This window comes from Eucalyptus grandis, chromosome 8, assembly GCF_016545825.1.
Source record: "Eucalyptus grandis isolate ANBG69807.140 chromosome 8, ASM1654582v1, whole genome shotgun sequence".
Classification (NCBI taxonomy): Eukaryota; Viridiplantae; Streptophyta; class Magnoliopsida; order Myrtales; family Myrtaceae; genus Eucalyptus; species Eucalyptus grandis.
In genome coordinates this window covers 257404-273404 of record NC_052619.1, presented here as the reverse complement: position 1 = coordinate 273404, position 16001 = coordinate 257404, and the positions used below count along the sequence as shown (strand labels likewise).

Sequence of the window (16001 nt, the reverse complement as noted above, 5' to 3'; positions counted from 1 at the left end):
AAAGCGTGCATACGAGGTTCGTGAGGCTGCAGGGGAGAAGCCAAAGATGAGCGGCAGATGGTAAATGGACCGGGAGAGGCCATCCTCTTCGAGAAGGCCTTCTCGGTGTCCTCAAAGAGGATGTCCTCGAGAGTGTAGTAGAAGATGGGGGCATCAAGCCAAGGGAGGTCCTCCACGAGCGGCGGGTCGTGCGGGCCAATTTTTTCGAAGGCGTCAAAGGAGCCGAAAGATCTGGAATCAAATTCTGAAAGGGATGAAGGTAGGGTGTTTTCGAAAGAAAGAAGGTAAATGAGAAAGGGATTTCCGTGAAATCTGAAATGTGGGCCTATCGAAAACATGTGATCAAATAATGGTCTGTTTTAAGTATGACTTGGCAAATCTACTCACTATTTTCTCGTTCATCAAGCTTTATACGTGTAAACCGACAATCTCTTCTTTCCAATTCTAAAATGAGTATATATCACAAATACTTCCTTCGAGATCAGAGAACAAGGCCGTATATACATTCTTCCTTAAACTTTATTCCCTCTCTCTTAAATCCCGTCATGAATAAAAGAATCCACCAGTCTCTCCATTCCGTTTCACTTTCCTATTTTTCCGCTATATTTCTTTCTCCTGCCTATTACCTGACTCCTCCTCCATATTTATTCCCCCAATATCTGAACACGTACGAATATATTGGGAATCCACGCCGATTACTTCTTTGTCATATCACCCAAAATATTGATAATATAAATTAATTTTTCTAACTTGGCTCACATATTTTGGCCACCTAATAATGTTCATGAGGCTGGCTACATTTCCTTCCATCGCGGGCACAGTTCAATCAGATAAATTAAACTCAGAACCACCCATTCAAAACCCATTAATAGCTGGTCCAATTTAAATGCAAATATGTGAGTCTATCACTATCAATGTTTTTAGATATAAAAAAGAAAAAAAAAACGCTCATTAAATCTATATGCAAATTAATTGAATACCTAAATGAATTATCAAAATGTAGGTGTCAATAATCTGATAACAGAAAATAGAAATGTAAGCATTTTTGTCATCTCTAGAGTTAAACAAGTTGGCAATGTCAAATCCAATAAGAAGAATGAAAGTAGAACAAAAAAATAAAGGGTCATTTCTCTAAAGGATCATAGTACTTCATTTTTCTTTCTTTCTTTTTTTTAACTACCTAGTCCGGTGAGGGTCACCAATGGACCCTCATTGACTACTAGGTAAAGGTTGCGAAACTCTCGTTGGTCATGGACAAGGGTCTGAGCCCTTGCCCAGTGGCCAGCAAGGGTTGATCGGCCTCGCCTGACCTGGAAGAAGAAAGAATAATAATAAAAAAATTCCGAATTTTTTAATTTTTTAAAAAATTATAAAAATTGTTCACGTCAGCATCAGCATACCATGTAGGATGGCTAGTTTCCACGTAGCAATTTTCGGCTAAAATTAGCCAAAGAGACTCAATTGACAAAAGGCGAAAATGTTTAAGACTAAATTTGTTGGAGAAATCTTCGTAAAGTGTTTTGAAGTTGACAAAACGTTTCCATCAGTCTAGTCTGAAGGTCGGCAGACTCGTTGGTTAAAGTCTCAAGACTTCCGGACAGCCGACTCAAGACTCAAAGTCTATCCTCATTGACAGTCTCTAATCCGTTGAAGAAAGGTTATCCAGAACTGGATGTTTTGTTCAGGATTTAACCTTATTATCTGGAGAAGATCTCATGGTTGGAGAAGACGTATAAGAATCCTTTGATTGATCAAGATTGATTCAATGACTGAAGATTCGATGATTATCTAAATATTATTGGAAGGTTCTACTTATGGAAACCGAGATCCTGATTGTATGGGCGAACAGATTGATGGGCTATCAACACGTTCCTTTAATAGCTCGAACAATCTTCCTAATTGATTCCGTCCAACGGGTAGATTGGAGGAATTCCTTTGGTAAGTGCCAACGGGTATGATGGCATAAAGGAGTATATAAGGAAGACGTTCTTAGTTGTTTGAGGTGTGCGCGATAGAAGAATTCCAAAGTCTGAAGCTCCTATTTGTTTAGACAAATCTTTTGAGCGAATACTTGTATACAAAAGAGAGAGTCTATATTTGTGAGAGACCTTGAGAAGGTGTGGTAAAACATCTACACTGTGGAATCAAGGCAAAGCTGTGCTGTAACTCCTCTTTTGATCATAGTGAAATCCAGCCGGTGGGCTGTCAGTGCGGAAGAGTGGATGTAGGCTTGGAATAAGCCGAACCACTATAAATCCTGTGTTCAATTTTCTCTTCCTCACTCTCTCTACCTCAATCGTATTTCATTTTGTTAATTAAGAGAGAATTTACTTTCTATCATATGTTAAGAATCGCTTCGTATATCGATAAATTGTTTAGGCACCTATTCACCCCCTCTAGGTACTCATACTAGCAATATCAATTGGTATCGAGCCCATGTACTCACTTTGTTTGAAGTGTTTTACTTGAGTTAAAGATCCATGGCTAGTATGCTAGCACCGGGGCGATGGAAGGTCAAAGCAATACCGACCACCCTACTTTGATGGAAAGGATTACAACATCCGGAAGAACAAGATTAAAGCTTTCCTACGATCAAAGGATCCTCGGAATGGGACGTTGTAGAAAAAGGAATTACTCCTACCACCGCATCGCCCCCTACGAAAGAGGAAAAGAAATCAAGAAACCAGCGGAATGTCTCGGGAAGAAATAATCAAGAGACGTAGACACTCGATGCAAAAGCAATTTACTCCTTATATTGTGCTTTATCACCAACTGAATATAATAGAATATCTTCTTGTGGTACAGCAAAAGAAGTTTGGGACATATTGCATATCACCTATGAAGGAACAGATCGATTGAAGGAAACAAGAATCAACATTCTTCTCGGTCAATACGAAGCCTTCATAATGAAACCAGGAGAATCAATATTTGACATGTTTAGTCGTTTTACAGATATTGTGAATGGTCTTGAAAATCAAGGTTAACCAACTTCTGATCCTATGAAGGTAAACAAGCTACTGCGTGGACTCTCAAGGGATTGGAATCACATAAAGACTTCGATAAGAGAGACGCAGAGAATCATGCCACTATCTCGACGAGCCGATTGGAACTCTTCGGTCCTATGAAGTGGAAAGGATCAATGAAGATGAAGATCCAAAAGGTAAGAAATCCATTGCATTAAAATCAAATGATGATTCCGATGTTACGATTCTCGAAGATGATATGGACGATGAGGAGCTTGCTCTCATGATAAGAAGATTCGAAAACTGAATAGAAAAGGAAGAAGGTTCAACTCAAAGAAACAAAGCTTTCAAAGACAGCAGACCAAGTCTCGTTGATGATGAGGAACCAAATAAAGATGTAGTCCGCTTTGAATGCAAGAAAAAGGGACACATCGTACCCAATTGTCCTCTTCAAGAAGAAGAGAGGAAAAGCTGAAAAATTTCGAAAAGCTTTCAAAGCCGAAACTGGAGTGATACCGAGTGTGAAGAAAGTGATAATGAATATGCCAATCTATGTCGATGGCACAATGTCGACTCGACTGGATCAAACTCAGGATCAGACTCAGACAGTGAATTTGAGGCAAGTGATTTCAAAATTCATGTTAAAGTTTCTAAATATATTGATGAACTATGCTTTAGTCTTAAGACTTCTCTCAAAAGAATTTCCGAACTGAAAAAAGAAAACTCAGCTCTAAAATAAAAGGAAAATGTTTTAGCAGAAAGAGTTAAAAGTCTAGACTTGTCTGTTTCCAATCTTAAAGAAAATGAAAATAATCTTTTAAAAGAAAATGCTTTTTAAAAACAGACTTATCAAATATATCAAAGAAATTTTCTATAGGGTCTGAAAAACTTGAGAAAATTCTTTTCAAGACAAAGACCTTACTTCAATAAGTCTGGTCTAGGTATGACAAAGAATCAATTCCCTTGATTGATTTTCCTAAAGTAAAAGAAAGAATTAAGAAAAGACTCTCGAGTGAGGTTTACAAAAATCACTTCAAGAAAGTTTTTGTAAAACCCGTAGGTAGAAATGCTCTCGGATGTTCTAAGTGCAACAGTTCGGATCACTTTGAAAAAGAGTGTCCTATGGTATGGAAACTTGTTAAGAAAGTATGGGCTAATACTGCTTATCTTACTAACACCAAAGGACCCAAGAAAATTTGGGTACCAAAGAAAGCTTGAGACTCTCTTTCAATTGCAGGTATCCGTCAAAGAAAAGGTAAAGTGGTATCTTGACAGTGATGCTCAAGACACATGACAGGAGACTCAAATTGCTTCATAAAGCTTGTTCAAGTAAATGGTGGAAAAGTTTCATTTGGAGGAAACAGCAAAGGAAGTATTGTGGGATTTGGAACCGTGAAAATTGGAACTTTCACAATAAGTAATGTTTCCTTAGTGGAAGGACTCAATTACAATCTTTTCAGCATTAGTCAATTGTGTGATACTTTGGTTTCAAGATCTTCTTTCAAGAAGGAACATGTTCTGAATCGAAAGACTCTACTCGATCTTTCATGGGTCGAAGACATGGAAATATCTATCTTCTGGATGTGAAACCAAATGAATCGCAATGCCTTATCTCAATTCAAGATGAAGCAAGCTTATGGCACAAAAAGCTTGGTCATGTCAACATGAAGCAATTAGCCAAAATTTCTTCAAAACAGCTAGTTCGAGGACTACCCAAATTGCCATACCAAAAGACTGATTCATGCACTCCATGTATTCCTGGGAAAGCAGGTAAGAAATTCTTTTAAGCCAATTAATTATGTCTCTACTAATCATGTACTACGGTTGCTGCATATGGATCTCTTCGGACCAACCAGAACTCAAAGTATTGGGGTAAGAAGTATTGCCTAGTAATTGTTGATGATTACTCCCGTTTTACTTGGGTATATTTCCTTGCAAGTAAGTCTGAAACCTTTTCGTATTTTGAAAAATTTGCTAAAATGGTTCAAAATGAAAAAAGGATGTGTTATTTCTAGTATAAGAACAGATCATGGAGGTGAATTTGAAAATCAAGATTTTACAAAATTCTGTGATGAATCTGGCTGTAAGCATGTGTTTTCCTCTCCATATACTCCTCAAAAAATGGAGTTGTGGAAAGAAAGAACAGATCTCTTCAAGAAATGGCTAGAACTCTTTTAATTGAAAGTAAAATTTCTTCTCGATTTTGGGCTGAATCCGTTTCAACAGCATGCTATATCATCAATAGAGTCTTCTTAAGATCTATTCTTCGAAAAACCCCTTATGAGTTATTCAAAGAAAAGAAGCCTATTGTTTCATACTTTCATGTATTCGGTTGCAAATGTTTTATATTGAAAAATGCAAAAGATCGAGTTGGTAAGTTTGAATAAAGATCGGATGAAGGTATCTTCCTTGGATATTCTACTTCAAGCAAAGCCTACGAGTCTATAACAAGAAGAGCTGCAGGCGTGGAGGAGTCAATGAATGTCAAATTTCAAGACTCAACAAAGGATGAATCAAGTCGACTCATCAAGAAGAGTCCGAACCTCGCTCACCCTCCAAAGTTTACAACTCAAGAAGCATCTCGGACTGGAAAACCAGCTTCAAGATGTTCGTGAAGATCCAAACAAAGAAAGAGATCATCAACCAAACAAATCAACGAGTAACCGGAAGCATAAGTCCGGTCATCCCAAAGATCTTATAATTGGCGAAATTAATGAAGGAATTCGCACCGAGATCCAAAAGGCGAGAAGAGTCTAGTCTTTGTGGCACTCGTTTCGAAATTGAACCAAAGAGCATAGAAGAAGCTTTATCGATGAAAGCTGGATTGAAGCTATGCAAGAAGAGCTCGACGGCAGTTCAGCATAAATGATGTCCGGGAAATGACATCCAAACCAAAAGGTAAAACCATTATTGGAGCTAAATGGGTTTTCGAAACAAGATGAACGAGAAAGGAAAAGTCGTACGAAATAAAGCAAGACTCGTGGCCAAGGGATATACGCAAGAAGAAGGAATAGACTATGATGAGACTTACGCTCCAAAGGGGCAAGGTTAGAAGCTATTCGACTATTACTTGCGTTTGCTTGTTATAAGAATTTCAGGTTATTTCAAATGGACGTCAAAAGCGCCTTCCTAAATGGATTTATCCATGAGAAAGTTTATGTGGAACAACCACCAGGGTTTGAAGACCCAAAGAAGCCAGACTCAGTCTTCAGACTGAAAAAGGCTTTGTATGAGTTAAAGCAAGCACCCCGAGCTTGGTACGACAGATTGAGTAAGTTTTTAATACAAAATGGTTTTGTCAAAGGTAAAGTAGATACGACTTTATTTATCAAGAAGGAAAACAAAAGTTTCTTACTTGTTCAAATATATGTGGATGACATTATTTTCGGATCCTCTAATGAGAATCAAAGAAATTTTCTAAGTCTATGCGGGATGAATTTGAAATGAGTATGATGGGAGAATTAACATTCTTCCTTGGTCTTCAAGTAAAACAATTGGAGGAAGGAACTTTTATTTATCAAGAAAAATATGTTAATGATCTTGTCAAAAGGTTTGGACTGGAAAAATGCAAAAAGGTCGACATTCCAATGTCAAGTTCTTTAAAGATAGACAAAGATGAAGAAGGGAAGAAAATTGATCAAAAGCTGTACAGGAGCATTATTGGATCACTTCTTTATCTTACCGCCTCTAGACCTGATATTTTGTTGAGTGTTTGCATCTGTGCTAGGTTTCAATCGATCCTAGAGAATCTCATCTCGGTGCTGCGAAACGCATCATTAAATACGTCGCTTCATCATCAAGCATCGGTCTTTGGTATCCTAAGAAGGAGACTTTAATCTTCTGGGATATTCGAGACGCGAATCTGGCCGGTTGCGAGTTGATAGAAAGAGCACTTTAGGAACTTGCCGCTTGCTTGGAAGGGGGCAGTGTCTTGGTTTTCAAGGAAACAAAGCACTGTGTCTCTTTCAACAACAGAAGCAGAGTATATAGCTCTTGGAAGCTGCTGTTCGCAAATTCTATGGATAAAACAACAGCTAAGAGACTTTGAAATTGAAGACTCATGCACGGAGATTAATTGCGACAACACCAGCGCTATCAACCTCACCAAAAATCCAATTCTCCATTCAAGAGCAAAGCATATAGAGATTCGACATCACTTTATTAGAGACCATGTTCAAAATGGAGATGTTTCAATTCAATTTGTTGACTCAAAGAATCAACGGCGGATATATTCACAAAGCCTTTGGAGAAAAATCAATTTGAGTCTATACGATCCGGACTCAACATTTTGAGGTATGAGGATATCAAAGTCTAAAGACTTTCATACTCGGCTTACAAGACTTTATCTACTTGTCTTGGCTCGACCGTCGACCGTAAGTCTTTCTCTCTCAATCTTATCTTGAAAAGGTACGATCATCGATCAGTGTTTAAATTGTTGCTATATTTAATTAACGTAAATATTGCAACGATTCATTTTCAAAAGGGAAGTTATTTTTGAAATAACTATTTTTGTGGATAAAGACAGTTATTTTGAAAAGGCATATTTTTATTTCCTTTGTGACAGTTCGTTTACTCTTCGTTTTAACCAATTGAGCACTGTCGATTTCTCTTCACTTTTCTATTCACTTTTCTCTCAAAAAAACCCTAGAAAGCATCGATCCTCAAATCCCGTTTGTCTTCTTCGCTCAATCTTCAAAAAGTTGTCATCTTTTCTCGGGAAAGTCAAGCAAGGAATCTTCCAAACACCGAGAAAGATGTCATCTTCACGAAAGTCCTCAAGAATCGCAAGCGGGGACCACGAGAATGAGTGAGGGGCCTACGCACTTTGATCTTACTCAAGATGAAGTTACTCCAGATCGGCAGCAACCGAGCCCACAACATTCTCGGCGGCGTCGGTCTTCTCCATCTAGTCCTCAAGGCGGTGTTCATCAGCATCAAGAAGAAATCATCGAGGATGCGGACCCGTAAGAGTTCAAAAGCCCGCTTTTATTTACAAGCTATATCGTGCCTTAAAAGGAACTCGTACTCCTTTGAACTATGTTGATGAGTTTCTTAGAAACAAAGGATATAGGAACGAATATATCTTTCTGCGAAAAATGGAAAGTTTGGGAATCGCTCGTAGAGGGGTGGTGAGGAAACCCTTGCGAATATCCCAAGTGATCCTCGTGATCGGGGACCGAATCTGTAGATGGGAATGACGATGACAATCATTAGTCTATTTCAACCGAAAATGGGTATTGCGGCTGAAATTCAAGGAAAATGGGAGATTTGTTCAGATCAAAGGAACAAAAGGATCTATACTCGAAATTGCTGAAGCGTGGGGTAATAAACCCTAGGAGTGTGGACTTTGATTTTCTGGATGCTGTGAAAGTGAACTTGAGGGAAAAGTTCAGTTATCTTCAACTTGAAAAGTTTTGCTCTGACTCAACTGAGGCTTATGCTGAATTGACTGCATATTTCTATTCAAATCTTAGCTTTTGGATGCGAATAGATTCTCCTTCAGTGTTAAAGAACAAGACTATGTTGTGGATATGGATATGCTTTGCGAGATGTGTTAGAAGTTAAGAGAGGCGGATATCAACCAATCAAAGTTTCCATTCTTGGGCCACACTTGAACTGGTGAAGGACGGGAGAAGATGAGAAGATCACCTACTCACGGATGAATGCATTCAACATCTTGCTTCACAAGATTGTGATCAATTGCCTTCGGCCTAAATCAACTTCCAAAACTGATGTTTCAAGCTCTGAGGCAAAGTTGATGTATGCCATCCTCTGTGGTAAGAAGTTTTCTCTCCCTCATACTGTTATGTTTCATATGTATAGAGCTGATGAAGGACGAGATGTCAACTCCCTTACCCAAGCCTTGTTACGAAGTTATTCGGACATCTGAATATTCAGCCTCCGCAAATCTTTTGTGTTCGATTATGCGATCATATGGTGGTAGGACTGAAAATGGTGACCAAAATGCGTCAAGGAACCGAGCAAGGAATTGGAGAAATTCAAGGAGAAGACTCTTGCCAAATCTCATCAACTCTCTTCGCTGCTAAGAGAAAGGGAATGAGCCCATGGCTGCTTCATCAAAGAGAAGAAGAGCTCTCCTCGTTGAGGATGAAGATGATGACGAAGACATCACCATCTCTCGCAATGGCTTTGAAGAATTTAGGTCGTCTGTTCCACGAAAGAATCGGAACAAAAGACGAAAGAAGCGAGAGGAGAAGGAAGAAGAAGAAAGAGAAGCGAGCAAGAAGCGAGGAAGAAAGACTGAAGAAGAAAGAAGAGAAGAAGGACAAACCGAGGAAATCTCTTCTCCACCCGTAGGCATGGAAACGGGGGAGATCGGGAGAAAGGAATGACGTCTTCATATCCCGATGCAAGTGAAGGAGTCGAGCCGCCGCCCGTGCACCCGAAGATGTTTATGCATCTTAGTTTCCAGAAGAAGGTCATGAAGTGTCATCGCCAAATCTGCAAGATTATGCTGATCTACCATCTTCTGCAGATCGAGCCGAAGCAAGTACTCAGACTGATAATGGAGCAAATTTTCGCAGAATCATGGATATTCTCTTGGAGATGAAAGGTCAGATTTATGCCTTGGGAAGCGAAGTTCAAAGTTTGAAGAATGAAAGTCAAGCTTCTTCCTGTTCATTGAATGATAAGATGCAAGCCCTCTCTATTCGAATCAGGCCAATGCCAAGAGTGAGGAGGTTGTACAGCTGAAGGAAGACTTTAAAAGGCTGGAAGGCATCGTTCAGTCTATGGAAGATTTCCAGCTTGTCCGCATTCCCAAGACTTCATCTCATCCTTTTTAATGATGACAAAAAGGGGGAGAGATGCATGATTTGATCAAAAACCTTTCAATCATTTTTTAACTGTTTGTTGGAGTGTGTTGTTGTTTAACTGTTTTTGACAGACTTTGACTTTGTTTTGTGTCTGGATGAGATCTGAACTAGACTTGGATTTGACTGCTTCTATTAACAAGTATTGATTTCTTATGGATGGTTTTATTATATACTAGACTAACCTATTTTTCTGTGGTTGCAGATTCTAGTGTTAATCTTTTAGCCATTCATCTCTATAAGATATGCATATGTGTTTGAGAAATGTTTTGCGAGTCAAAGTTATCCAAATCTGCAGGAAGGTTTTGTCACCATCAAAAAGGGGGAGATTGTTGGAGAAATCTTCGTAAAGTGTTTTGAAGTTGACAAAACGTTTCCATCGATCTAGTCTAAAGGTCGCGGACTCTCTTGGTTAAAGTCTCAAGACTTCCTGACAGCCGACTCAAGACTCAAAGTCTATCCTCATTGACGATCTCTAATCCGTTGAAGAAAGGTTATCCGGAACTGGATGTTTTGTTCAGATTTAACCTTATCATCTGGAGAAGATCTCATGGTTGGAGAAGACGTATAAGAATCCTTTGATTGATCAAGATTGATTCAATGACTGAAGATTCGATGATTATCTAAATATTATTGGAAGGTTCTACTTATGGAAACCGAGATCCTGATTGTATGGGCGAACAGATTGATGGGCTATCAACACGTTCCTTTAATAGCTCGAACAATCTTCCTAATTGATTCCGTCCAACGGGTAGATTGGAGGAATTCCTTTGGTAAGTGCCAACGGGTATGATGGCATAAAGGAGTATATAAGGAAGACGTTCTTACTTGTTCGAGGTGTGCGCGATAGAAGAATTCCAAAGTCTGAAGCTCCTATTTGTTTAGACAAATCTTTTGAGCGAATACTTGTATACAAAAGAGAGAGTCTATATTTGTGAGAGACCTTGAGAAGGTGTGGTAAAACATCTACACTGTGGAATCAAGGCAAAGCTGTGCTGTAACTCCTCTTTTGATAATAGTGAAATCCAGCCGGTGGGCTGTCAGTGCGGAAGAGTGGACGTAGGCTTGGAATAAGCCGAACCACTATAAATCCTGTGTTCAATTTTCTCTTCCTCACTCTCTCTACCTCAATCGTATTTCATTTTGTTAATTAAGAGAGAATTTACTTTCTATCATATGTTAAGAATCGCTTCCGTATATCGATAAATTGTTTAGGCACCTATTCACCCCCCTCTAGGTACTCATACTAGCAATATCAAAATTATCACAAATGTAATAAGGTTATGACTTTTTATTAATTTCCTCCAAAATTTCCTCATGGCACTAATTCTGTAGCAAAAGCAATGTTTGCATATGAAGAGTGGACATAGAGTCATTGTCCTCTGATGATAAACTTTGAAACCTAGTAAATTATTGTTTGAGTTGCTCCCGGTTTGTTTTGATCTTTTGAAAGCGAAAAGTTATCTGTTAACATGCCGGCCAAAATTTTGAACATTTCATAAATAAGCTGTAATTATTACTTATTCTAATGTTAAATGTTAATTTATGTGTCACCATTTATATATCCTGAGAGGTCTGGGGTGTTTCTTATTACATATAATCGTTATATTTGAGAAGAGTCAAAAGTAAAAGTGGTTATTTCTTTCTGAAAGGAAATATTCTTATGATGAAAATCAGTTGATCCAGGTATCATGGTTGATGAAAAATGGCTAAGAATCGGAATCTGGCAACCCGAATTCATTTGGACATCTATGACAAAATGACAAAACTCTTAACATCGGATTCATTGAAAATATGACGCAAGGCCAGGCTCCATTAATCCAGCCCATAATAATGTGAACTAGGACCCGCCACAGGCTCAAGCACCCATTTTGTGTTGCACACTGAACGATCTATTTCCTACTATATAATTTCTTCTGGTCCTAAGTCAAATATTAGGACTCACATAAATAATTAGTTATCACTCTCTCGCTTCACCAATGCTAATTAAGATTAGGGATGGTATCCCTTTTTTCCCTCTATTTTGGGCTTTGTAATTTGGGGGCGATTACAAGCAACTGGCGGGCTGTTCCGTGCCGGAAGCTGCGCCACCAGCATGGGCACAAGATGCTGTGGCCACTTGGTTCAGGTAGGTCAGCTTCACGTCTTGCATCCTTATTCCGGTGCACGGGTACTTTGAGCTGCAGTCAAACTTCACAGCCACCTCGGTCGCGGATGTCCCATGGATGTCTTGATACGTCACGTCGCTCACTCTAACACCTGAAGCCTGTTAATAGAGGGATGAGAACTCAATCATATAAAAGGATCTGCGTGTTCACCTTAATGGTTTTAACATGAACTGCTATTCAATTTCACTTGACTCGAAGAATTTGGAAAGGAGCGAGCTTTTACCTGAGAAGGGCAACCAGAGTCGGGGCAGTAATTCTGATCGATGATGATCGGGTTTTGGACATTGTTCATGGTGGCGTGTTGGAAGAGGATGTTCCTGGCGAAGCTGTTGCTTGACCTGGCCCACGACTTGATCCTCACTCCATTTTGCGTTCCGGTGAACGTGACCGTCTTAACCGTCACGTTTTGTACACCGTCCTCTTGTTGATCCTTGCCCAGGCTCCCAATGCTGAAAACCAGCCACGTAGAAAAATAAATCTCCAAGTCAACTAATGAACAATACCAAATCTTGGCAGGACATATGATATGTATCCATATAGGGTAATGAACCAATTAAATACCTGATGCCATGTCCAGGTCCGCAAGCGATGTTTTCAATCCAAAGATTGTTGCTGCCGGGGCCAATGGAGACACAATCATCGCCTGTCCCGATCTTGGAGTTGAGGATGGTGACGCCAGTGGAGGCACCAATGTGAATACCATCGGTGTTGGGGCTGGTCCCCGAGGCCGACACCTTCACGCCTTGCATCTTCACGTTCTGGCAGGCGTTGATGACGATGTGGAACATCTGGCTGTTGAGGGAGCTGAGTCCGCTCACCAATACGTTTTGGGAATTGCTGATTTCCAAGTTCTGCACCCACACACACCAAAATGACCAAACACTAATCAACCACCGGGTTACCCAAAACACTCTATACTCTTCATATTCGATCTTCGAACGAATGCATAATCCCATCATTTATAATGTATCACATGGCTCCGGTTTGGGAACAGAGGGTGTGACCTACGGTCCCACTTGAATTTCTTCAACAAGAATGCGGATCGTTGACCTTTGGGACTAGAAACTGAAAGGCGCCAAAGGGCTTACTTGCTTCTCACGATGAAATCGAAACCCACTTTAACGTATCTTACCGAAAATAGTTTTCTTCGTATGTTGTTTCTTCTTCTTTCTACGTTCTGTTTTGTTTATTTTTGGTAACGTAGGAGAGTTGGTCGAACTCGCCTATGCTTGGAAGCTAATAATGTTGGCCGTAAGAAAAGAAGAAGAAGAAGAAACACCAAACTGCACGTGCTATGTAATCTTTAATAAGTAGCAAGTCCGTGGTTTCAAAAGGAAAAAGAGAAATCACAACAAGTTCACTCTACTTGGCGCTCATGCCAATCCCCATTAGTCCTCCCTTTCCCATAAGTATATAACAAGTATTCCATTAAATGATGAAGTTGAAAAGGCTTTTATTTAATCTTACGTCATTGCATTTCCGAAATTATGTTCGGAGAAAAGCTGTGAGTTCTCTAGTGGGTAGCCTGACATGATTTACGCAATGCAATATACACTTGACAAATAACCGGACCCCCCATGTGCTAAACTTTTGGAGCGAAAGGACGAAAGAACCTTGTTATGGTAACTGCTGTCAACAGGGCGAAATGAACTCCAAAGTTCCATATCAGTTTACGAGGATGAGTATAAAAATGTAGATGAAGAAGAATTGTGCGTTTTTTTGTGGTTATGTTGTGAGTATATGTGAACATATGTATACGTACCGTTGCGCCGCTAGGGCAGCTCTTGCGGGAGAGCTTGCAAGCCCAGAGGCCCTTGCCTTGTCCGTCAAGGGTTCCCCCAATCACGGATACCCCCGTTACGTGACTGAGAATGATCCAGTTCCCCGTATTCCCATTCAAGTTGTAGTTGGAAGGTGCGACGAGGGTGCCGTCAATGCGCACTGTGATGGCCGAGTTCTTGCATGGCCCGTTGAAGGAGGCAGACTGCACCAAGAAACGGCCCTGTGGGACGTAGACGGTGGCGGCACTTGTCGACCCGCAGGCTAACACCCATGCGCTCAGAAAGGCCTTGCTGGAGTCAGTCTTGCCATCGGCCTTCGCACCGAGAGAGACCACGTTGTACTGAACTGAAGCTGCATTTGCCGGTGAAGGCGATTCGGACAACAACATGAAAATGCCGAGGGCAAGTATCAGATAATTCAGAGAAGTGTTGAAGATGAGTTCGGCCATTTTCTTGGGCTTTTAGAGAGAGAGAGAGAGAGAGAGAGAGAGAGAGAGAGAAGCTGAAGGGCGAGTGTTGTTCTTGTTGTTGTGCCTTGTGGTGGCGGTGAGGTAAAAGGGCTAGGGTGCGGGGGTATTTATAGGGAAATTGAGTCTTGTCCAAAATTAAAGTATGGAAAAGAAGAAGAAAGGCCGAACAGAAGCAAAAATGAAAGGAAATAATAATTTTTTTTAAAAAAAAGTGATTGGGGAGGTATTGGATGACTTGAGCAGGTCGGCCGAAATGCCCCTTTCTTAGAGGACTTTCTGCGTGCACTGTTAATGGGTCGTTGACCGGATTACGATCGCCTTTCTACTAATACTAAAAGAATTATAACAAAACAGATAATGCAGGGGAGTACTATATTCTGAAGGATCCCAAACCAGGCAGAACTCAATGTTGAGAGAGAGAGAGAGAGAGAGATATTCTCATTCCCTCAAAGTGACCAACCTTTTCTTGACCCACCAACTTCGTTTTGTTCTTTCACCTCTCTCCCTCTCTCTAAAATGATGCTCTACTAACCATCCAATGTTCATGTACATATTGATCTTCAGTTCGTTCTATATGCTTGCATCCTTTTTTTCCTGATTCTAGGGCTCCTTGAGCCTCCGATGTACCTAAATCTTCGGGAGGCGGGGACCACTCCGCTTCTAAGACTTTTGTGGGGGGAAAATAGAAGTAACTAAAATGAGGAAAAACGAGAGAGAGAGAGAGAGAGAGAGAGAGAGGACTTTGACATTAATTGCGTTAGACTGATCTAACTCAAAAGGTTTAATATATGACCCATCTATATTACACGCAAATTGCGGAAGAGAACAATTACACAAGTCTTCTGATTTTCCTTTTGACATACCCATATGTTGGATACATGCAACGAATGACTTAAAGGGTTTATTCACTTGGAAGACGATGGCAATTCTATGATAAGACCATGATGAGAGATTGACAATTTCACGAGAGATGACTCCAAGTAAATTCATCTCTCTCTCTCTCTCTCTCTCTCTCTCTCTCTCTCTCTCATGTGATGACGGTCGTGTTCCTTGCTTTTCCATCCAATGAGATCCACCACTTTCATGGGGAAAGAAGAACAAAAAAAGCCCAACCTTTTTCTCAACTATATTCCAAAAATTAAGGCTTGATTACGGAAGGAGCAAGTTACCTTTGGCCTCCAGTGGGAAACAATGAGATATCCATCATCTACCGAAGAAAAAAAATTCAAATTCGACGGAAGTATTGAGCTGATTGAGGAGTGACGAAATGCACGTCGTCTTATCCCACGTTATAAGGCTCCCAATTTGGAATTTTGGACAGACGTTGAACGACTTTGGAATGCAAATGCTGTTATGCGGTTTATTTTATGACATTCTTTATAGTAAAATAAAGAGAATGCGAAAGGGCACATGGCCATGGGCGGTTGCTTTTGAAGGAAGAGAATGTCAATGTTTTGCTAGTTCTAGTAATAGACAAAAACAAAATAATTGAATATGTTTCCAATGGGAAATAAAGAAATTGAAGACCGTTAACTTATTGCCTCGGCAAAAGAAACATTCTGTCATTTTCCTTGGCTGCTCTTATTTTCGGGTGTCATGCCCATCCTTCCCTTCACTCCTATCCATTGCTTTGGTCGCTTTTTTTTTTTTTGAAATATCATTTATCATCGCATTTAATTATGTTTTCTGAATTGGAACGAGTACATTAAATCTCCATTTTACACAAATATTTACATGGCCATTGATTTGCAAGGTCGTTTGGATCTAGTTTACACAAATATGGACA

The 16001-nt window shown here is 40.0% G+C and overlaps 1 protein-coding gene across 1 annotated transcript; it reads right to left on the bottom strand.

Moving 5' to 3' along the window:
• Positions 1 to 11547: 11547 nt before the first annotated feature.
• On the bottom strand, positions 11548 to 14278 carry LOC104456166 (polygalacturonase). Its single transcript, XM_010070906.3, has 4 exons — positions 13727 to 14278; positions 12526 to 12815; positions 12188 to 12413; positions 11548 to 12062 (listed from the first exon to the last, which is right to left on the bottom strand). The coding sequence occupies exons 1-4, from the start codon at positions 14192 to 14194 to the stop codon at positions 11844 to 11846; spliced, it is 1203 nt and encodes a 400-aa protein (XP_010069208.1). The 5' UTR covers positions 14195 to 14278; the 3' UTR covers positions 11548 to 11843.
• Between the last annotated feature and the right edge of the window lie 1723 nt (positions 14279 to 16001).

Bases quoted from the DNA above. Each gene is read 5' to 3' on its own strand.
- LOC104456166 (XM_010070906.3), bottom strand. From the start codon at position 14,194: ATGGCCGAACTCATCTTCAACACTTCTCTGAATTATCTGATACTTGCC. The intron at 12,414-12,525 runs GTATTTAATTGG...GCTGGTTTTCAG, and splicing joins GGACCTGGACATGGCATCAG to CATTGGGAGCCTGGGCAAGG. The intron at 12,063-12,187 runs GTAAAAGCTCGC...CTCTATTAACAG, and splicing joins ACTCTGGTTGCCCTTCTCAG to GCTTCAGGTGTTAGAGTGAG.